The sequence below is a fragment of the Takifugu rubripes genome, chromosome 3, assembly GCF_901000725.2.
Source record: "Takifugu rubripes chromosome 3, fTakRub1.2, whole genome shotgun sequence".
Lineage (NCBI taxonomy): Eukaryota > Metazoa > Chordata > Actinopteri > Tetraodontiformes > Tetraodontidae > Takifugu > Takifugu rubripes.
Window position 1 is genome coordinate 3106717 of NC_042287.1, and position 22786 is coordinate 3129502.

The window sequence follows — 22786 nt, forward strand, 5'->3', positions numbered from 1 at the left end:
TAAACTGTCGTGCAGTAAATGCTGTTACTGTATAAATATAGATCTAATAATAATGTGTGTCTAGAATTTGGAGGCACTTTCCTGGACTCCTCTGTTCCTCCTCTTCAGTCTAGGGGAATTTTGGACATGTGCTCCCACCCTTAAATCTCTCTGATGCTTGTTGAGTCGAATATGTCAAACCAGTTGGCAACAGTGTTAGAACGATAGCTGTCATTGTCGTGGTTGTCAACGAGTGACAGATACAGAATCAGCAGAATAAAAAGAATAGAAAATAGAATGTTTGCAGTAGAATTAGTAACAGAACCTGTTCATAAAGGTGTGCTGTCCCTCGTTCTATCTGCTTCAACGCCTCTGCTCGCTCTTAATCCCAGTCACATTCTGCTGATTGTTGATGTTCACACTGTAACAGACAGACAAGGAACATTTATACATGCTACAGAAATGAGGACACCTGAATGAAAAAACATATATGGCTTTTGACAGCCTCTGATTGTAAAGTGAGATTATTTTCCCACAAATAATCAATCACCAGAGTTTAAACTCTGAACTCTCAGATGAGATTACTTTCCACCAAATGAAGAGATACAATGTTATTAAAAAGAAAGATGGATGCAGTCAATCTGATCATATGGCCTACATTTTCAGTTTAAAATTCAGATTTTGCTTTAAAAGTCAACTAATACAGCAAGAACATGTGTGATCCTGATGTAGCTGTAAAAGTGATCTATTTCGTGCTTTTTATGAAATCCCCAGCTTTGAAGACAAAGGAAACTTCTCCAGAACCAGCTTGAAACTTACACAAAGCATAAGTGTTGTTTTCCAAAATAACCACTAAAGTACAGTTGCTGCACCGCTGTGACGCCAAATTGCAGAGATGCTCGGGCCTCCTCCAGGAAGTTGACAGTGAAAACACCATTTGTCCTCCACAACACTTGTCTCAACTATAAGACACCTGGAGCTGAAGAACCAGTTAACTGTGAGGTTCCTTGTTCTTAAACTCAAAGACTAAATGTCTCACAGTCATAAAGGACTCCTTTACAGTATGGCAAGGAAGCAAATAGTATTGTATCACAACAGGATTATATCATCACAGAGTCCACAAGAGTCCACTGTTGTGAATCTTCTCCTGGTGGTAGCCGAGATGTGTTGATGAGGAAGGAATCTTCGCAGACACCGACTTGGTTATCAAAGATGTTTATTGGAGAGAACAGTCAGGTATCAATCGGACACTGCAGTATGCCCGAGGGAGGTTTCGCGGTCCCGATGGTGAAGAACTCCGAGGTGTCTTCATCGTCACCTCCTTCTTATACAGTCGAGTAAACACATTCTTTACTGATGACCTCACGCTATACAATATGGCCAACCCAATGGTATAGCGTTCAGTCATTACCAAAAAAGGGAATACTTGAAGATGCTTCATGCTACACATCCTCATATGGAGAACAACCAGGGGCCCACAGGCTCCAGTGTCATCTTTTAGGAGCTCCTTTTACATAAAGGAGGAAGACACAGGACACACATGTGGAGCATGTCCTAATATGGTGCTTAGGCTGGGTGCTAAACACATTACGGCCTTACAGACGTAAAGCCTGCATAGAACGGGTCAGATACTACACCACTTCTTCCTGGATTTCAAAAACATGATGCTAATCATCCTGCACAAAGATCTGAGGTATTTCCGGGGTTTTCTTCTGTTTGTCTTGTAAACGTGATGCATTTACCAAGAGTTTGACACTTCCTTCACAGGTCGTGCAGGTTACACAGGTTAAAATATCGGTTGTGGGAGATCCAGCAGGATAAAAAGAGGTGTGAGTCGACAGAAGCCTCACAGCTCAACTACAGGACAGACCTACAGGACAGACCTACAGCCATGCAGCACTTCACAGCGAGCACCATCTTGTGTAAGTATGCATGTCTCTGATGATGATGATTATTGTTATTGTTATTATTATTATTAATAATAATAATCACAGACAAGTATATCATATTTAATTTGGGCAATAACAACTGACATGAATGGCACAGTGATGCCAGTGATTTGGTGTTCATGCAGGTAGAATTTTGCGACAATATGCTTCATTTCATGATACATTTTTTTAATAAAAGGATTCAAGCTTTGCAAACATGATTAAAAGCAGCATTTATTGTGTTTTCCAGTGCTGGCAGCAACATGTTCACTCATGACAACAGGTAATCGAACGTTACACAGGCTTTTTGTCTAGCTTCAGAGTGTGAATTCAACAGTGCAGATGAACATGTCCTTCCTTTGCAGCCGCCGCTGTCGACAGAGTGACCACCTGTGAAGCCCATTTAACGTCCATCACCTGAGATGTGGTACGAGCTTCTATGCTACACATGTTTAAATGACCTTCTTAGCTGCTTTTTGCCGTGTCATTGTAGTGCCGTTCGTGGTTTTACAAGCATTACAATTGTGGCATTAAATAATTTGATAGAAATACACTGATTCTAAATAAAATACACACTCAGACCCTAGTTTAAAAAATAAAAACAATGTTTTTTTCACAAGCCAGCCAAGTAAAAGTAATTTATTTAGTGCTTTTCATTGTATAAAATGTTATCTAAATGCTGATGTAATTCCTGCACACTGTAGTATCTATCCCCTGAGAAAAAAGTATCAAATAAGAGTGTCAAAGGTTTGTGCTCAGAAAACCTTCGCTGTCTATTTCAGAGAAGGGAGTGATCAGCGTGCAAGCTGCCCTGTACGGCCGCGCAGACACGGACACCTGCAGCGAGGGCAGGCCTGTAGGCCAATTGACCAACACAACCTGCTCGCAACCAGGCACGGAGGATCTTGTCAAGACGAGGTAGACACGTTCCTGTTCCGACCGGCGCTGTTGCTTCCAATGCAACAGCCTATCAGACCACATTCACGTTCAACAACAATTTTAGCAGAACCAAAGTCCTTCGGGCAGTGAATGGTTCATTTGACAATAGAAAGGAAATTTGAATTGGAAAACAAATGAATGAAACAGTTATAATTTAACCCTTAATATTTATTGGTAATTAAGTGATTCTAAAAAAATTATAGATCCAACAGAAAGGCCAATTGACCTATTATATTAAAAAATGCTTGCAGGGACAAATAAAGTCCCGTGTAACAACTGCTCCCATTTATGTTCTACTCAGATGTGATGGCAAAAAAGAATGTGAGATCAACATAAGAGACGTGGCTACCCCTGATCCCTGTGTGGGCACCTTTAAGTACCTGGACACCAACTACACCTGTCTACCAGCAAGTCAGTCAACAGTAACACTGAAACAGCCCCATCGGTTGTAACTGTATGTTCCTCTAACCTCATTGGTTCTTTCGACAGTTCACGTTGTTGCCTGTGAGGGCTCGCTGGCCCATTTGTTCTGCGGTAAGACTTCATTATTCGTTTCACATTCACAGAACGTTACTCTGATCTCATTACTCTGCTTTCCTCCATCAGCTGAAGGACAGGTCATTTCTGTGTACGGTGCTGATTACGGCCGTCGGGACGAGACCACGTGCTCTTACAGGCGCTTCAGCTTTCAGACGAGGAACACCCTCTGCTCAGGCCCCACTAACAAAGTTGCAGAGCTGTACGCCTACAAAACTTGCTGGTTTCAGCACACGTGTGAGAAGAATCACAGTAAAACCTGGAATAAGTAACGTTACTGTTTATCCACAGGTGTAATGGAAAGAACAGTGCACGTTCAGAGTTGGAAGCTCACTGTTTGGAGACCCCTGTAGGAACACCTATAAGTACCTGGAGCTGGCTTACGTCTGTGAATGTACGTTTAGTGGTTTACACTTGAATCATTTGGTGTGATATGAGTCTAGATTTTGTCCTTGTAATATGCACTTGAACCACTAGTTGTCACTATTCTCCTCTAAACCTTTTTCTTCTTTTTCAGATCCTGTGATTGTTCCATACGAGCATTACTCTCCAGAATGAAACTACAGCCATTTCTGCAAGCTTATGCTTTCAATAAGGACAAAACAACAAACCAAGACATACAAAAAAAATCAATTCAAACTGAAAATGACATACTGCATACAACACATGATTCCATTTGATTAGAATTTGGTGATGAAGATTGATTTTCTTTCTTTCTGGGGGTTGTATTTAAAAATTAAATTTTACAATTAAAATGCAGCAAATGACATTGATTTCTCAGTTTTTCCCTTATAAATATCTCCATAACTGGGGCTTTACTGGTTTAGGTAACCCAACAAGCAGCAGCCTTACACAGCTGTCTTTCCTGTCTAAAGACTGGAACCCATCTTAAGGAAGGAGGCAAATAGAACAAACATAAGGTGTCAAAAGGTGTATTCCACCACTCCATGTTTTTATGCCATGGAATCCCAAATACTTCAGAAGACAATAAAAGCAAAGAGGTGTCATTTTAATAACCAGTTCAGGCTTTATTGGTTACTACTTCAATGATACAGTCCTTTAGGTATTTTACTTAGATACAGATCTTAAGTTAACCACTTTAGTCTGGTGTTACATGGTTAAAGCAAAAACATTCTTAGAAGTACTGATGAATGAGATTAAATGGTGATTTTTGCATCCTCGCTACCAAATAACGGTCAAGTTGTCGATGTCTTTGTTGAGGTCGGTCTTTGACGGGTAGACGACCTTAAGGTTCCCGTCGTGGTCGACCGTTCGGACCTGCTGCACGATGAGCTCGCTGGACATCTCGCGGGGGCCAGACGGCTCTTGCGGGCTCCCCTCTTCCCCATCTGAGCTCACTTCTTCCTGATGTTCTACTGTGAACTTGTTCAACTCTGCCATTTTCTGTGATTAAAACAGGAAGCGACATTGCTTGTTTTATGCAGGAGAAACACCAATTAAAGATGGTAAAAAGGAGAAATTGTTTTAAAAGACATCACATAAAAATCTGGGTATTAAGAACTTGGGCTCATCCAGGATCAAAAACTCACTTAACTAACAGGAGGCCAGATCGATAAGTACTTTAAAAAAGTAGTCAGGACAATTTTAGATCAGTGGTAAAATGGTGGAGCTAGGCCAGCGGGGGGTTGATGTAGGCTGTTGACACCTGTACGAAACCTCGCTGCTAGACAAAAAGCTGTGACTTCATTTAAAAGCTTACTGCAACCAGCTCGTCCATCACGTCTTTACACGTCTGCAGGCTGGTGGCACTTGTCACTTCCAAGAGCAGCTCCTTGGTCGTCTTTTTGATCTGTGAGGTACAATCGGCCGTGAGTTTAACCACTGCAACCTTAAAATGACACGACTTTGTCTTCAGTTTATATCAAGATGACGTGCACCTTGGTTTTCTCACTGTTTGATCTTATATCCCCCCCAATCATTCTAGATTTATGAAGCATTAAACTGTTGGTTTTAATATTTGGAATTCCTACTATTTTCTGCCAGTCAACATTTATGCATCATGTCTTTGACCTGTCGATGATAGCAGAATTGGCTGACAGTCTGCTGCTTCAAGTGTCCCTATCATCCATCTTCATGCAACCTGAGGACACAACACATTTTTGTCGATGCAACATGTTTTAAGGTTTTGTCTGGGGCTTCTTCCTACGTCATTCAAATAAAACTTGATGATCTAACAGTTTTGTTTGCCTTAGAGTCTTCCTCTTTCCTCATTGTTTCCTCTTTGTATAAAACCACAGCTGCAGGAAATGATTATCTCTGGCTTTAACAAAAAAATATATCTGAACAGGCATCTTTTGTTTTTTTTACATCTGTATTAATATAATGTGCGTAGACAGAATAAAAGTCATACCTAAGGGTTATAACCATAATAAATGTACAATGTGAGGTTAAAGAGAATGATTGCCTTTATAAAGCAGAAGTTCAAAGGAAACAAATGGTAATGCTGAAGCTGCCTAAAGATGTATTTAGTTATGTTAAAATAAAAATCCATGAAAATATTCTGTCACCAGGCTACGCTCAGTACCCCAGAGTGACAAAATGAAAGCAGAATTTTAGATCTTTGTGCATTATAAAAACAAACCCTGGAGGATTTAATGGACCTCAGACGTCCACTTAGCTGTAGCACCTTTGCAGCAGTTGCAGCCTCAAGTCTTCTTGGGGGATGGGGGTGTCAAAGGCAATGATCTCCTGGATTCAGGGAGATCCTCTGCAGCTCTGCTCAAGCTTCATCGGGTCCAACAGACATTTTCTGAGCTCTCCACAGAGTTTGAGTAGGTTAAAGTCTGGGTTCCTGCTGGTCCACGTTCAGAGGACTGCTGTTCTTAAGGTTGTTGTCTTGTTGACAGCAGTGACCCAGTCTGATCCCTTCCAACCCAGTCTAACCCAGTCAGCACAGAATCAAGTTTTCATAAAAAACTCCAAGCAGCTTTTCAGCAACGCTGACCTACTGCCATGAACCAGCTCAGGGCTCAGACAAAGTAGGGAGAACACACAGGATGGATTTTTTAGAACAAAGGGAATTTATTGATTGATCATGCAAAACAACAAACCAAAGCAGAACACCCAAGCAGTCCTGGAGGGAGCCAAGCAAGAGAGTGACTGCCCAGACTGTGGAGCATTTATAGCCCTCACAGCTGATCAGTCCAGGTGAGCTGGATCGCCACTTAGCAGCAGTTGGCCCACCCACTGCCTGCAGAAGGGAGGAGACAACAGAGAGGCAGGCAGAGAAGACACAGCCAGGGTTGTCACACTACATATGTAGACATAGATGCTAAATGGACTGGTGGTACTGGGACACAGAAGATAAATGGATGGGTGATTGAAGATAAAAAAGACTATTAATAATGGAACATAGAGGTTCAATAGACTTATACGACTAATCACCAACAGATCAAAACCTCTAAGACAAAGGAAATTGTTATTCTGGACTTTGGGGAGGCTCCGACCAAGACCGCAACCATTCCTGTTAGGGGGAGCTGAGGTGGAGGCTGTGGGCCCTTACAAATACCTCGGGCTATGGTTGGACAATAAACTGGACTGGAAAACACACACTAGCCACCTGGTGCCTACCTCTGTGGTCGGCATGAAGCTGGACTGAAGGTGGCAGAGAGGAAGACTCTGGAAGATTGCTGGGTATTATGGACAATGCCAGCAACCCCCTGCACATCGTCATCAGCAACCAGAGGAGCCTGTTCATTGAAAGCCTGCTCCCTCCCAAGTGTCGGACCAACAGGCTCAAGAACTCATGTCCATCATGCCATCGCACTCTACAACTCCTCACTTGGGGGGAGGAACACATACGGTATGAGGACATAGAGTACAGAAGACAGTAGGGAAGGAGGGCAGCCATTTTACACCTGTACACACAGAAATGGACACTTGGTGCAATATATTTGGTGCAGTAACCTCATTCTCATCCATAGTGCAATAACTTAACCATATTTTCTGTGCTTCCTGTTTCTCTTTCTATTTGCTTGCTATTCTTTCTAACATGCTGCTGGAATTTTTAAATTTCACAAAGGGATCAGTAAATTTGAGTTGAAGAGGTTAAACGGACTGGTGTTACTGAAACACAGTAACAGTAAAAGACTGGTTGTAGCAGAACATTTAATAAGATGACAAAAATGAACATTTATAAATGAGAGTGAATGATCATCTAATGACACATTTTCCTCAGTAAACTGTCGTGCAGTAAATGCTGTTACTGTATAAATATAGATCTAATAATAATGTGTGTCTAGAATTTGGAGGCACTTTCCTGGACTCCTCTGTTCCTCCTCTTCAGTCTAGGGGAATTTTGGACATGTGCTCCCACCCTTAAATCTCTCTGATGCTTGTTGAGTCGAATATGTCAAACCAGTTGGCAACAGTGTTAGAACGATAGCTGTCATTGTCGTGGTTGTCAACGAGTGACAGATACAGAATCAGCAGAATAAAAAGAATAGAAAATAGAATGTTTGCAGTAGAATTAGTAACAGAACCTGTTCATAAAGGTGTGCTGTCCCTCGTTCTATCTGCTTCAACGCCTCTGCTCGCTCTTAATCCCAGTCACATTCTGCTGATTGTTGATGTTCACACTGTAACAGACAGACAAGGAACATTTATACATGCTACAGAAATGAGGACACCTGAATGAAAAAACATATATGGCTTTTGACAGCCTCTGATTGTAAAGTGAGATTATTTTCCCACAAATAATCAATCACCAGAGTTTAAACTCTGAACTCTCAGATGAGATTACTTTCCACCAAATGAAGAGATACAATGTTATTAAAAAGAAAGATGGATGCAGTCAATCTGATCATATGGCCTACATTTTCAGTTTAAAATTCAGATTTTGCTTTAAAAGTCAACTAATACAGCAAGAACATGTGTGATCCTGATGTAGCTGTAAAAGTGATCTATTTCGTGCTTTTTATGAAATCCCCAGCTTTGAAGACAAAGGAAACTTCTCCAGAACCAGCTTGAAACTTACACAAAGCATAAGTGTTGTTTTCCAAATAACCACTAAAGTACAGTTGCTGCACCGCTGTGACGCCAAATTGCAGAGATGCTCGGGCCTCCTCCAGGAAGTTGACAGTGAAAACACCATTTGTCCTCCACAACACTTGTCTCAACTATAAGACACCTGGAGCTGAAGAACCAGTTAACTGTGAGGTTCCTTGTTCTTAAACTCAAAGACGAAATGTCTCACAGTCATAAAGGACTCCTTTACAGTATGGCAAGGAAGCAAATAGTATTGTATCACAACAGGATTATATCATCACAGAGTCCACAAGAGTCCACTTCTTCCTGGATTTCAAAAACATAATGTTAATCATCCTGCACAAAGATCTGAGGTATTTCCGGGGTTTTCTTCTGTTTGTCTTGTAAACGTGATGCATTTACCAAGAGTTTGACACTTCCTTCACAGGTCGTGCAGGTTACACAGGTTAAAATATCGGTTTGTGGGAGATCCAGCAGGATAAAAAGAGGTGTGAGTCGACAGAAGCCTCACAGCTCAACTACAGGACAGACCTACAGGACAGACCTACAGCCATGCAGCACTTCACAGCGAGCACCATCTTGTGTAAGTATGCATGTCTCTGATGATGATGATTATTGTTATTGTTATTATTATTATTATTATTAATAATAATAATCACAGACAAGTATATCATATTTAATTTGGGCAATAACAACTGACATGAATGGCACAGTGATGCCAGTGATTTGGTGTTCATGCAGGTAGAATTTGCGACAATATGCTTCATTTCATGATACATTTTTTTAATAAAAGGATTCAAGCTTTGCAAACATGATTAAAAGCAGCATTTATTGTGTTTTCCAGTGCTGGCAGCAACATGTTCACTCATGACAACAGGTAATCGAACGTTACACAGGCTTTTTGTCTAGCTTCAGAGTGTGAATTCAACAGTGCAGATGAACATGTCCTGCCTTTGCAGCCGCCGCTGTCGCCAGAGTGACCACCTGTGGAAGCCCATTTAACGTCCATCACCTGAGATGTGGTACGAGCTTCTATGCTACACATGTTTAAATGACCTTCTTAGCTGCTTTTGCCGTGTCATTGTAGTGCCGTTCGTGGTTTTACAAGCATTACAATTGTGGCATTAAATAATTTGATAGAAATACACTGATTCTAAATAAAATACACACTCAGACCCTAGTTTAAAAAAATAAAAACAATGTTTTTTTTCACAAGCCAGCCAAGTAAAAGTAATTTATTTAGTGCTTTTCATTGTATAAAATGTTATCTAAATGCTGATGTAATTCCTGCACACTGTAGTATCTATCCCCTGAGAAAAAAGTATCAAATAAGAGTGTCAAAGGTTTGTGCTCAGAAAACCTTCGCTGTCTATTTCAGAGAAGGGAGTGATCAGCGTGCAAGCTGCCCTGTACGGCCGCGCAGACACGGACACCTGCAGCGAGGGCAGGCCTGTAGGCCAATTGACCAACACAACCTGCTCGCAACCAGGCACGGAGGATCTTGTCAAGACGAGGTAGACACGTTCCTGTTCCGACCGGCGCTGTTGCTTCCAATGCAACAGCCTATCAGACCACATTCACGTTCAACAACAATTTTTAGCAGAACCAAAGTCCTTCGGGCAGTGAATGGTTCATTTGACAATAGAAAGGAAATTTGAATTGGAAAACAAATGAATGAAACAGTTATAATTTAACCCTTAATATTTATTGGTAATTAAGTGATTCTAAAAAAAATTATAGATCCAACAGAAAGGCCAATTGACCTATTATATTAAAAAAATGCTTGCAGGGACAAATAAAGTCCCGTGTAACAACTGCTCCCATTTATGTTCTACTCAGATGTGATGGCAAAAAAGAATGTGAGATCAACATAAGAGACGTGGCTACCCCTGATCCCTGTGTGGGCACCTTTAAGTACCTGGACACCAACTACACCTGTCTACCAGCAAGTCAGTCAACAGTAACACTGAAACAGCCCCATCGGTTGTAACTGTATGTTCCTCTAACCTCATTGGTTCTTTCGACAGTTCACGTTGTTGCCTGTGAGGGCTCGCTGGCCCATTTGTTCTGCGGTAAGACTTCATTATTCGTTTCACATTCACAGAACGTTACTCTGATCTCATTACTCTGCTTTCCTCCATCAGCTGAAGGACAGGTCATTTCTGTGTACGGTGCTGATTACGGCCGTCGGGACGAGACCACGTGCTCTTACAGGCGCTTCAGCTTTCAGACGAGGAACACCCTCTGCTCAGGCCCCCACTAACAAAGTTGCAGAGCTGTACGCCTACAAAACTTGCTGGTTTCAGCACACGTGTGAGAAGAATCACAGTAAAACCTGGAATAAGTAACGTTACTGTTTATCCACAGGTGTAATGGAAAGAACAGGTGCACGTTCAGAGTTGGAAGCTCACTGTTTGGAGACCCCTGTAGGAACACCTATAAGTACCTGGAGCTGGCTTACGTCTGTGAATGTACGTTTTAGTGGTTTACACTTGAATCATTTGGTGTGATATGAGTCTAGATTTTGTCCTTGTAATATGCACTTGAACCACTAGTTGTCACTATTCTCCTCTAAACCTTTTTCTTCTTTTTCAGATCCTGTGATTGTTCCATACGAGCATTACTCTCCAGAATGAAACTACAGCCATTTCTGCAAGCTTATGCTTTCAATAAGGACAAAACAACAAACCAAGACATACAAAAAAAATCAATTCAAACTGAAAATGACATACTGCATACAACACATGATTCCATTTGATTAGAATTTGGTGATGAAGATTGATTTTCTTTCTTTCTGGGGGTTGTATTTAAAAATTAAATTTTACAATTAAAATGCAGCAAATGACATTGATTTCTCAGTTTTTCCCTTATAAATATCTCCAAACTGGGGCTTTACTGGTTTAGGTAACCCAACAAGCAGCAGCCTTACACAGCTGTCTTTCCTGTCTAAAGACTGGAACCCATCTTAAGGAAGGAGGCAAATAGAACAAACATAAGGTGTCAAAAGGTGTATTCCACCACTCCATGTTTTTATGCCATGGAATCCCAAATACTTCAGAAGACAATAAAAGCAAAGAGGTGTCATTTTAATAACCAGTTCAGGCTTTATTGGTTACTACTTCAATGATACAGTCCTTTAGGTATTTTACTTAGATACAGATCTTAAGTTAACCACTTTAGTCTGGTGTTACATGGTTAAAGCAAAAACATTCTTAGAAGTACTGATGAATGAGATTAAATGGTGATTTTTGCATCCTCGCTACCAAATAACGGTCAAGTTGTCGATGTCTTTGTTGAGGTCGGTCTTTGACGGGTAGACGACCTTAAGGTTCCCGTCGTGGTCGACCGTTCGGACCTGCTGCACGATGAGCTCGCTGGACATCTCGCGGGGGCCAGACGGCTCTTGCGGGCTCCCCTCTTCCCCATCTGAGCTCACTTCTTCCTGATGTTCTACTGTGAACTTGTTCAACTCTGCCATTTTCTGTGATTAAAACAGGAAGCGACATTGCTTGTTTTATGCAGGAGAAACACCAATTAAAGATGGTAAAAAGGAGAAATTGTTTTAAAAGACATCACAGAAAATCTGGGTATTAAGAACTTGGGCTCATCCAGGATCAAAAACTCACTTAACTAACAGGAGGCCAGATCGATAAGTACTTTAAAAAAGTAGTCAGGACAATTTTAGATCAGTGGTAAAATGGTGGAGCTAGGCCAGCGGGGGGTTGATGTAGGCTGTTGACACCTGTACGAAACCTCGCTGCTAGACAAAAAGCTGTGACTTCATTTAAAAGCTTACTGCAACCAGCTCGTCCATCACGTCTTTACACGTCTGCAGGCTGGTGGCACTTGTCACTTCCAAGAGCAGCTCCTTGGTCGTCTTTTTGATCTGTGAGGTACAATCGGCCGTGAGTTTAACCACTGCAACCTTAAAATGACACGACTTTGTCTTCAGTTTATATCAAGATGACGTGCACCTTGGTTTTCTCACTGTTTGATCTTATATCCCCCCCAATCATTCTAGATTTATGAAGCATTAAACTGTTGGTTTTAATATTTGGAATTCCTACTATTTTCTGCCAGTCAACATTTATGCATCATGTCTTTGACCTGTCGATGATAGCAGAATTGGCTGACAGTCTGCTGCTTCAAGTGTCCTATCATCCATCTTCATGCAACCTGAGGACACAACACATTTTTGTCGATGCAACATGTTTTAAGGTTTTGTCTGGGGCTTCTTCCTACGTCATTCAAATAAAACTTGATGATCTAACAGTTTTTGTTTGCCTTAGAGTCTTCCTCTTTCCTCATTGTTTCCTCTTTGTATAAAACCACAGCTGCAGGAAATGATTATCTCTGGCTTTAACAAAAAAATATATCTGAACAGGCATCTTTTGTTTTTTTTTACATCTGTATTAATATAATGTGCGTAGACAGAATAAAAGTCATACCTAAGGGTTATAACCATAATAAATGTACAATGTGAGGTTAAAGAGAATGATTGCCTTTATAAAGCAGAAGTTCAAAGGAAACAAATGGTAATGCTGAAGCTGCCTAAAGATGTATTTAGTTATGTTAAAATAAAAATCCATGAAAATATTCTGTCACCAGGCTACGCTCAGTACCCCAGAGTGACAAAATGAAAGCAGAATTTTAGATCTTTGTGCATTATAAAAACAAACCCTGGAGGATTTAATGGACCTCAGACGTCCACTTAGCTGTAGCACCTTTGCAGCAGTTGCAGCCTCAAGTCTTCTTGGGGGATGGGGGTGTCAAAGGCAATGATCTCCTGGATTCAGGGAGATCCTCTGCAGCTCTGCTCAAGCTTCATCGGGTCCAACAGACATTTTCTGAGCTCTCCACAGAGTTTGAGTAGGTTAAAGTCTGGGTTCCTGCTGGTCCACGTTCAGAGGACTGCTGTTCTTAAGGTTGTTGTCTTGTTGACAGCAGTGACCCAGTCTGATCCCTTCCAACCCAGTCTAACCCAGTCAGCACAGAATCAAGTTTTCATAAAAAACTCCAAGCAGCTTTTCAGCAACGCTGACCTACTGCCATGAACCAGCTCAGGGCTCAGACAAAGTAGGGAGAACACACAGGATGGATTTTTTAGAACAAAGGGAATTTATTGATTGATCATGCAAAACAACAAACCAAAGCAGAACACCCAAGCAGTCCTGGAGGGAGCCAAGCAAGAGAGTGACTGCCCAGACTGTGGAGCATTTATAGCCCTCACAGCTGATCAGTCCAGGTGAGCTGGATCGCCACTTAGCAGCAGTTGGCCCACCCACTGCCTGCAGAAGGGAGGAGACAACAGAGAGGCAGGCAGAGAAGACACAGCCAGGGTTGTCACACTACATATGTAGACATAGATGCTAAATGGACTGGTGGTACTGGGACACAGAAGATAAATGGATGGGTGATTGAAGATAAAAAAGACTATTAATAATGGAACATAGAGGTTCAATAGACTTATACGACTAATCACCAACAGATCAAAACCTCTAAGACAAAGGAAATTGTTATTCTGGACTTTGGGGAGGCTCCGACCAAGACCGCAACCATTCCTGTTAGGGGGAGCTGAGGTGGAGGCTGTGGGCCCTTACAAATACCTCGGGCTATGGTTGGACAATAAACTGGACTGGAAAACACACACTAGCCACCTGGTGCCTACCTCTGTGGTCGGCATGAAGCTGGACTGAAGGTGGCAGAGAGGAAGACTCTGGAAGATTGCTGGGTATTATGGACAATGCCAGCAACCCCCTGCACATCGTCATCAGCAACCAGAGGAGCCTGTTCATTGAAAGCCTGCTCCCTCCCAAGTGTCGGACCAACAGGCTCAAGAACTCATGTCCATCATGCCATCGCACTCTACAACTCCTCACTTGGGGGGAGGAACACATACGGTATGAGGACATAGAGTACAGAAGACAGTAGGGAAGGAGGGCAGCCATTTTACACCTGTACACACAGAAATGGACACTTGGTGCAATATATTGGTGCAGTAACCTCATTCTCATCCATAGTGCAATAACTTAACCATATTTTCTGTGCTTCCTGTTTCTCTTTCTATTTGCTTGCTATTCTTTCTAACATGCTGCTGGAATTTTTAAATTTCACAAAGGGATCAGTAAATTTGAGTTGAAGAGGTTAAACGGACTGGTGTTACTGAAACACAGTAACAGTAAAAGACTGGTTGTAGCAGAACATTTAATAAGATGACAAAAATGGAACATTTATAAATGAGAGTGAATGATCATCTAATGACACATTTTCCTCAGTAAACTGTCGTGCAGTAAATGCTGTTACTGTATAAATATAGATCTAATAATAATGTGTGTCTAGAATTTGGAGGCACTTTCCTGGACTCCTCTGTTCCTCCTCTTCAGTCTAGGGGAATTTTGGACATGTGCTCCCACCCTTAATCTCTCTGATGCTTGTTGAGTCGAATATGTCAAACCAGTTGGCAACAGTGTTAGAACGATAGCTGTCATTGTCGTGGTTGTCAACGAGTGACAGATACAGAATCAGCAGAATAAAAAGAATAGAAAATAGAATGTTTGCAGTAGAATTAGTAACAGAACCTGTTCATAAAGGTGTGCTGTCCCTCGTTCTATCTGCTTCAACGCCTCTGCTCGCTCTTAATCCCAGTCACATTCTGCTGATTGTTGATGTTCACACTGTAACAGACAGACAAGGAACATTTATACATGCTACAGAAATGAGGACACCTGAATGAAAAAACATATATGGCTTTTGACAGCCTCTGATTGTAAAGTGAGATTATTTTCCCACAAATAATCAATCACCAGAGTTTAAACTCTGAACTCTCAGATGAGATTACTTTCCACCAAATGAAGAGATACAATGTTATTAAAAAGAAAGATGGATGCAGTCAATCTGATCATATGGCCTACATTTTCAGTTTAAAATTCAGATTTTGCTTTAAAAGTCAACTAATACAGCAAGAACATGTGTGATCCTGATGTAGCTGTAAAAGTGATCTATTTCGTGCTTTTTATGAAATCCCCAGCTTTGAAGACAAAGGAAACTTCTCCAGAACCAGCTTGAAACTTACACAAAGCATAAGTGTTGTTTTCCAAAATAACCACTAAAGTACAGTTGCTGCACCGCTGTGACGCCAAATTGCAGAGATGCTCGGGCCTCCTCCAGGAAGTTGACAGTGAAAACACCATTTGTCCTCCACAACACTTGTCTCAACTATAAGACACCTGGAGCTGAAGAACCAGTTAACTGTGAGGTTCCTTGTTCTTAAACTCAAAGACTAAATGTCTCACAGTCATAAAGGACTCCTTTACAGTATGGCAAGGAAGCAAATAGTATTGTATCACAACAGGATTATATCATCACAGAGTCCACAAGAGTCCACTGTTGTGAATCTTCTCCTGGTGGTAGCCGAGATGTGTTGATGAGGAAGGAATCTTCGCAGACACCGACTTGGTTATCAAAGATGTTTATTGGAGAGAACAGTCAGGTATCAATCGGACACTGCAGTATGCCCGAGGGAGGTTTCGCGGTCCCGATGGTGAAGAACTCCGAGGTGTCTTCATCGTCACCTCCTTCTTATACAGTCGAGTAAACACATTCTTTACTGATGACCTCACGCTATACAATATGGCCAACCCAATGGTATAGCGTTCAGTCATTACCAAAAAAGGGAATACTTGAAGATGCTTCATGCTACACATCCTCATATGGAGAACAACCAGGGGCCCACAGGCTCCAGTGTCATCTTTTAGGAGCTCCTTTTACATAAAGGAGGAAGACACAGGACACACATGTGGAGCATGTCCTAATATGGTGCTTAGGCTGGGTGCTAAACACATTACGGCCTTACAGACGTAAAGCCTGCATAGAACGGGTCAGATACTACACCACTTCTTCCTGGATTTCAAAAACATGATGCTAATCATCCTGCACAAAGATCTGAGGTATTTCCGGGGTTTTCTTCTGTTTGTCTTGTAAACGTGATGCATTTACCAAGAGTTTGACACTTCCTTCACAGGTCGTGCAGGTTACACAGGTTAAAATATCGGTTTGTGGGAGATCCAGCAGGATAAAAAGAGGTGTGAGTCGACAGAAGCCTCACAGCTCAACTACAGGACAGACCTACAGGACAGACCTACAGCCATGCAGCACTTCACAGCGAGCACCATCTTGTGTAAGTATGCATGTCTCTGATGATGATGATTATTGTTATTGTTATTATTATTATTAATAATAATAATCACAGACAAGTATATCATATTTAAATGGGCAATAACAACTGACATGAATGGCACAGTGATGCCAGTGATTTGGTGTTCATGCAGGTAGAATTTTGCGACAATATGCTTCATTTCATGATACATTTTTTTAATAAAAGGATTCAAGCTTTGCAAACATGATTAAAAGCAGCATTTATTGTGTTTTCCAGTGCTGGCAGCAACATGTTCACTCATGACAACAGGTAATCGAACGTTACACAGGCTTTTTGTCTAGCTTCAGAGTGTGAATTCAACAGTGCAGATGAACATGTCCTGCCTTTGCAGCCGCCGCTGTCGAAAGAGTGACCACCTGTGAAAGCCCATTTAACGTCCATCACCTGAGATGTGGTACGAGCTTCTATGCTACACATGTTTAAATGACCTTCTTAGCTGCTTTTGCCGTGTCATTGTAGTGCCGTTCGTGGTTTTACAAGCATTACAATTGTGGCATTAAATAATTTGATAGAAATACACTGATTCTAAATAAAATACACACTCAGACCCTAGTTTAAAAAAATAAAAACAATGTTTTTTTCACAAGCCAGCCAAGTAAAAGTAATTTATTTAGTGCTTTTCATTGTATAAAATGTTATCTAAATGCTGATGTAATTCCTGCACACTGTAGTATCTATCCCCTGAGAAAAAAGTATCAAATAAGAGTGTCAAAGGTTTGTGCTCAGAAAACCTTCGCTGTCTATTTCAGAGAAGGGAGTGATCAGCGTGCAAGCTGCCCTGTACGGCCGCGCAGACACGGACACCTGCAGCGAGGGCAGGCCTGTAGGCCAATTGACCAACACAACCTGCTCGCAACCAGGCACGGAGGATCTTGTCAAGACGAGGTAGACACGTTCCTGTTCCGACCGGCGCTGTTGCTTCCAATGCAACAGCCTATCAGACCACATTCACGTTCAACAACAATTTTTAGCAGAACCAAAGTCCTTCGGGCAGTGAATGGTTCATTTGACAATAGAAAGGAAATTTGAATTGGAAAACAAATGAATGAAACAGTTATAATTTAACCCTTAATATTTATTGGTAATTAAGTGATTCTAAAAAAAATTATAGATCCAACAGAAAGGCCAATTGACCTATTATATTAAAAAAATGCTTGCAGGGACAAATAAAGTCCCGTGTAACAACTGCTCCCATTTATGTTCTACTCAGATGTGATGGCAAAAAGAATGTGAGATCAACATAAGAGACGTGGCTACCCCTGATCCCTGTGTGGGCACCTTTAAGTACCTGGACACCAACTACACCTGTCTACCAGCAAGTCAGTCAACAGTAACACTGAAACAGCCCCATCGGTTGTAACTGTATGTTCCTCTAACCTCATTGGTTCTTTCGACAGTTCACGTTGTTGCCTGTGAGGGCTCGCTGGCCCATTTGTTCTGCGGTAAGACTTCATTATTCGTTTCACATTCACAGAACGTTACTCTGATCTCATTACTCTGCTTTCCTCCATCAGCTGAAGGACAGGTCATTTCTGTGTACGGTGCTGATTACGGCCGTCGGGACGAGACCACGTGCTCTTACAGGCGCTTCAGCTTTCAGACGAGGAACACCCTCTGCTCAGGCCCCACTAACAAAGTTGCAGAGCTGTACGCCTACAAAACTTGCTGGTTTCAGCACACGTGTGAGAAGAATCACAGTAAAACCTGGAATAAGTAACGTTACTGTTTATCCACAGGTGTAATGGAAAGAACAGGTGCACGTTCAGAGTTGGAAGCTCACTGTTTGGAGACCCCTGTAGGAACACCTATAAGTACCTGGAGCTGGCTTACGTCTGTGAATGTACGTTTTAGTGGTTTACACTTGAATCATTTGGTGTGATATGAGTCTAGATTTTGTCCTTGTAATATGCACTTGAACCACTAGTTGTCACTATTCTCCTCTAAACCTTTTTCTTCTTTTTCAGATCCTGTGATTGTTCCATACGAGCATTACTCTCCAGAATGAAACTACAGCCATTTCTGCAAGCTTATGCTTTCAATAAGGACAAAACAACAAACCAAGACATACAAAAAAAATCAATTCAAACTGAAAATGACATACTGCATACAACACATGATTCCATTTGATTAGAATTTGGTGATGAAGATTGATTTTCTTTCTTTCTGGGGGTTGTATTTAAAAATTAAATTTTACAATTAAAATGCAGCAAATGACATTGATTTCTCAGTTTTTCCCTTATAAATATCTCCAAACTGGGGCTTTACTGGTTTAGGTAACCCAACAAGCAGCAGCCTTACACAGCTGTCTTTCCTGTCTAAAGACTGGAACCCATCTTAAGGAAGGAGGCAAATAGAACAAACATAAGGTGTCAAAAGGTGTATTCCACCACTCCATGTTTTTATGCCATGGAATCCCAAATACTTCAGAAGACAATAAAAGCAAAGAGGTGTCATTTTAATAACCAGTTCAGGCTTTATTGGTTACTACTTCAATGATACAGTCCTTTAGGTATTTTACTTAGATACAGATCTTAAGTTAACCACTTTAGTCTGGTGTTACATGGTTAAAGCAAAAACATTCTTAGAAGTACTGATGAATGAGATTAAATGGTGATTTTTGCATCCTCGCTACCAAATAACGGTCAAGTTGTCGATGTCTTTGTTGAGGTCGGTCTTTGACGGGTAGACGACCTTAAGGTTCCCGTCGTGGTCGACCGTTCGGACCTGCTGCACGATGAGCTCGCTGGACATCTCGCGGGGGCCAGACGGCTCTTGCGGGCTCCCCTCTTCCCCATCTGAGCTCACTTCTTCCTGATGTTCTACTGTGAACTTGTTCAACTCTGCCATTTTCTGTGATTAAAACAGGAAGCGACATTGCTTGTTTTATGCAGGAGAAACACCAATTAAAGATGGTAAAAAGGAGAAATTGTTTTAAAAGACATCACATAAAAATCTGGGTATTAAGAACTTGGGCTCATCCAGGATCAAAAACTCACTTAACTAACAGGAGGCCAGATCGATAAGTACTTTAAAAAAGTAGTCAGGACAATTTTAGATCAGTGGTAAAATGGTGGAGCTAGGCCAGCGGGGGGTTGATGTAGGCTGTTGACACCTGTACGAAACCTCGCTGCTAGACAAAAAAGCTGTGACTTCATTTAAAAGCTTACTGCAACCAGCTCGTCCATCACGTCTTTACACGTCTGCAGGCTGGTGGCACTTGTCACTTCCAAGAGCAGCTCCTTGGTCGTCTTTTTGATCTGTGAGGTACAATCGGCCGTGAGTTTAACCACTGCAACCTTAAAATGACACGACTTTGTCTTCAGTTTATATCAAGATGACGTGCACCTTGGTTTTCTCACTGTTTGATCTTATATCCCCCCCAATCATTCTAGATTTATGAAGCATTAAACTGTTGGTTTTAATATTTGGAATTCCTACTATTTTCTGCCAGTCAACATTTATGCATCATGTCTTTGACCTGTCGATGATAGCAGAATTGGCTGACAGTCTGCTGCTTCAAGTGTCCTATCATCCATCTTCATGCAACCTGAGGACACAACACATTTTTGTCGATGCAACATGTTTTAAGGTTTTGTCTGGGGCTTCTTCCTACGTCATTCAAATAAAACTTGATGATCTAACAGTTTTGTTTGCCTTAGAGTCTTCCTCTTTCCTCATTGTTTCCTCTTTGTATAAAACCACAGCTGCAGGAAATGATTATCTCTGGCTTTAACAAAAAAATATATCTGAACAGGCATCTTTTGTTTTTTTTACATCTGTATTAATATAATGTGCGTAGACAGAATAAAAGTCATACCTAAGGGTTATAACCATAATAAATGTACAATGTGAGGTTAAAGAGAATGATTGCCTTTATAAAGCAGAAGTTCAAAGGAAACAAATGGTAATGCTGAAGCTGCCTAAAGATGTATTTAGTTATGTTAAAATAAAAATCCATGAAAATATTCTGTCACCAGGCTACGCTCAGTACCCCAGAGTGACAAAATGAAAGCAGAATTTTAGATCTTTGTGCATTATAAAAACAAACCCTGGAGGATTTAATGGACCTCAGACGTCCACTTAGCTGTAGCACCTTTGCAGCAGTTGCAGCCTCAAGTCTTCTTGGGGGATGGGGGTGTCAAAGGCAATGATCTCCTGGATTCAGGGAGATCCTCTGCAGCTCTGCTCAAGCTTCATCGGGTCCAACAGACATTTTCTGAGCTCTCCACAGAGTTTGAGTAGGTTAAAGTCTGGGTTCCTGCTGGTCCACGTTCAGAGGACTGCTGTTCTTAAGGTTGTTGTCTTGTTGACAGCAGTGACCCAGTCTGATCCCTTCCAACCCAGTCTAACCCAGTCAGCACAGAATCAAGTTTTCATAAAAAACTCCAAGCAGCTTTTCAGCAACGCTGACCTACTGCCATGAACCAGCTCAGGGCTCAGACAAAGTAGGGAGAACACACAGGATGGATTTTTTAGAACAAAGGGAATTTATTGATTGATCATGCAAAACAACAAACCAAAGCAGAACACCCAAGCAGTCCTGGAGGGAGCCAAGCAAGAGAGTGACTGCCCAGACTGTGGAGCATTTATAGCCCTCACAGCTGATCAGTCCAGGTGAGCTGGATCGCCACTTAGCAGCAGTTGGCCCACCCACTGCCTGCAGAAGGGAGGAGACAACAGAGAGGCAGGCAGAGAAGACACAGCCAGGGTTGTCACACTACATATGTAGACATAGATGCTAAATGGACTGGTGGTACTGGGACACAGAAGATAAATGGATGGGTGATTGAAGATAAAAAAGACTATTAATAATGGAACATAGAGGTTCAATAGACTTATACGACTAATCACCAACAGATCAAAACCTCTAAGACAAAGGAAATTGTTTATTCTGGACTTTGGGGAGGCTCCGACCAAGACCGCAACCATTCCTGTTAGGGGGAGCTGAGGTGGAGGCTGTGGGCCCTTACAAATACCTCGGGCTATGGTTGGACAATAAACTGGACTGGAAAACACACACTAGCCACCTGGTGCCTACCTCTGTGGTCGGCATGAAGCTGGACTGAAGGTGGCAGAGAGGAAGACTCTGGAAGATTGCTGGGTATTATGGACAATGCCAGCAACCCCCTGCACATCGTCATCAGCAACCAGAGGAGCCTGTTCATTGAAAGCCTGCTCCCTCCCAAGTGTCGGACCAACAGGCTCAAGAACTCATGTCCATCATGCCATCGCACTCTACAACTCCTCACTTGGGGGGAGGAACACATACGGTATGAGGACATAGAGTACAGAAGACAGTAGGGAAGGAGGGCAGCCATTTTACACCTGTACACACAGAAATGGACACTTGGTGCAATATATTTGGTGCAGTAACCTCATTCTCATCCATAGTGCAATAACTTAACCATATTTTCTGTGCTTCCTGTTTCTCTTTCTATTTGCTTGCTATTCTTTCTAACATGCTGCTGGAATTTTTAAATTTCACAAAGGGATCAGTAAATTTGAGTTGAAGAGGTTAAACGGACTGGTGTTACTGAAACACAGTAACAGTAAAAGACTGGTTGTAGCAGAACATTTAATAAGATGACAAAAATGGAACATTTATAAATGAGAGTGAATGATCATCTAATGACACATTTTCCTCAGTAAACTGTCGTGCAGTAAATGCTGTTACTGTATAAATATAGATCTAATAATAATGTGTGTCTAGAATTTGGAGGCACTTTCCTGGACTCCTCTGTTCCTCCTCTTCAGTCTAGGGGAATTTTGGACATGTGCTCCCACCCTTAAATCTCTCTGATGCTTGTTGAGTCGAATATGTCAAACCAGTTGGCAACAGTGTTAGAACGATAGCTGTCATTGTCGTGGTTGTCAACGAGTGACAGATACAGAATCAGCAGAATAAAAAGAATAGAAAATAGAATGTTTGCAGTAGAATTAGTAACAGAACCTGTTCATAAAGGTGTGCTGTCCCTCGTTCTATCTGCTTCAACGCCTCTGCTCGCTCTTAATCCCAGTCACATTCTGCTGATTGTTGATGTTCACACTGTAACAGACAGACAAGGAACATTTATACATGCTACAGAAATGAGGACACCTGAATGAAAAAACATATATGGCTTTTGACAGCCTCTGATTGTAAAGTGAGATTATTTTCCCACAAATAATCAATCACCAGAGT

The 22786-nt window shown here is 41.6% G+C and overlaps 4 protein-coding genes, 3 long non-coding RNA genes and 2 pseudogenes across 7 annotated transcripts in view; 3 read left to right on the forward strand and 6 right to left on the reverse strand.

Annotated features, from left to right (window-relative positions):
- Window positions 1-1792: 1792 nt before the first annotated feature.
- Window positions 1793-18819, forward strand: LOC115249054 (L-rhamnose-binding lectin SML-like; annotated as a pseudogene).
- On the forward strand, window positions 2171-4150 carry LOC115249091 (L-rhamnose-binding lectin SML-like; annotated as a pseudogene).
- Window positions 4388-5323, reverse strand: LOC115249094 (leucine-rich repeat-containing protein 47-like). The gene is made up of 3 exons (XM_029833406.1): window positions 5282-5323; window positions 5104-5193; window positions 4388-4787 (listed from the first exon to the last, which is right to left on the reverse strand). The coding sequence occupies exons 1-3, from the start codon at window positions 5321-5323 to the stop codon at window positions 4566-4568; spliced, it is 354 nt and encodes a 117-aa protein (XP_029689266.1). The 3' UTR covers window positions 4388-4565.
- On the forward strand, window positions 7043-11026 carry LOC115249095 (L-rhamnose-binding lectin SML-like). Its single transcript, XM_029833407.1, has 6 exons — window positions 7043-7206; window positions 10230-10339; window positions 10418-10462; window positions 10535-10592; window positions 10758-10861; window positions 10986-11026. Exons 1-6 carry the CDS (start codon window positions 7043-7045, stop codon window positions 11024-11026), a joined length of 522 nt encoding a protein of 173 aa, XP_029689267.1.
- LOC115249063 (leucine-rich repeat-containing protein 47-like) lies at window positions 11472-12376 on the reverse strand. Its single transcript, XM_029833297.1, has 3 exons — window positions 12365-12376; window positions 12187-12276; window positions 11472-11871 (listed from the first exon to the last, which is right to left on the reverse strand). Exons 2-3 carry the CDS (start codon window positions 12202-12204, stop codon window positions 11650-11652), a joined length of 240 nt encoding a protein of 79 aa, XP_029689157.1. The 5' UTR covers window positions 12205-12276; window positions 12365-12376; the 3' UTR covers window positions 11472-11649.
- On the reverse strand, window positions 12379-13535 carry LOC115249066 (uncharacterized). The gene is made up of 2 exons (XR_003887774.1): window positions 13115-13535; window positions 12379-12566 (listed from the first exon to the last, which is right to left on the reverse strand). It is a non-coding gene; the product is annotated as an uncharacterized lncRNA (long non-coding RNA).
- Window positions 18820-19055: 236 nt separating the features above from the next.
- LOC115249064 (leucine-rich repeat-containing protein 47-like) lies at window positions 19056-19962 on the reverse strand. Its single transcript, XM_029833298.1, has 3 exons — window positions 19951-19962; window positions 19773-19862; window positions 19056-19455 (listed from the first exon to the last, which is right to left on the reverse strand). The coding sequence occupies exons 2-3, from the start codon at window positions 19788-19790 to the stop codon at window positions 19234-19236; spliced, it is 240 nt and encodes a 79-aa protein (XP_029689158.1). The 5' UTR covers window positions 19791-19862; window positions 19951-19962; the 3' UTR covers window positions 19056-19233.
- A 2-nt stretch (window positions 19963-19964) lies between these two features.
- LOC115249067 (uncharacterized) lies at window positions 19965-21119 on the reverse strand. Its single transcript, XR_003887775.1, has 2 exons — window positions 20699-21119; window positions 19965-20152 (listed from the first exon to the last, which is right to left on the reverse strand). It is a non-coding gene; the product is annotated as an uncharacterized lncRNA (long non-coding RNA).
- Window positions 21120-22440: 1321 nt separating this feature from the next.
- The window catches only part of LOC115249070 (uncharacterized), a 36193-nt gene continuing 35847 nt past the window's right edge, over window positions 22441-22786 (reverse strand). The window contains exon 6 of the long non-coding RNA XR_003887779.1: window positions 22441-22651. This is a non-coding gene — a long non-coding RNA (uncharacterized lncRNA). The remainder of the gene's footprint in view (window positions 22652-22786) is intronic.

Coding starts and splice junctions, on each gene's coding strand:
- LOC115249094 (XM_029833406.1), bottom strand. CDS start 5,323: ATGATTGGGGGGGATATAAGATCAAACAGTGAGAAAACCAAG. Junction 5,194..5,281: donor CAAACAGTGAGAAAACCAAG/GTGCACGTCATC, acceptor TGTACCTCACAG/ATCAAAAAGACGACCAAGGA. Junction 4,788..5,103: donor TGATGGACGAGCTGGTTGCA/GTAAGCTTTTAA, acceptor TTTTAATCACAG/AAAATGGCAGAGTTGAACAA.
- LOC115249095 (XM_029833407.1), top strand. CDS start 7,043: ATGGACAATGCCAGCAACCCCCTGCACATCGTCATCAGCAACCAGAGG. Junction 10,340..10,417: donor CTACACCTGTCTACCAGCAA/GTCAGTCAACAG, acceptor TTCTTTCGACAG/TTCACGTTGTTGCCTGTGAG. Junction 10,593..10,757: donor GGCCGTCGGGACGAGACCAC/GTGCTCTTACAG, acceptor GTTTATCCACAG/GTGTAATGGAAAGAACAGGT.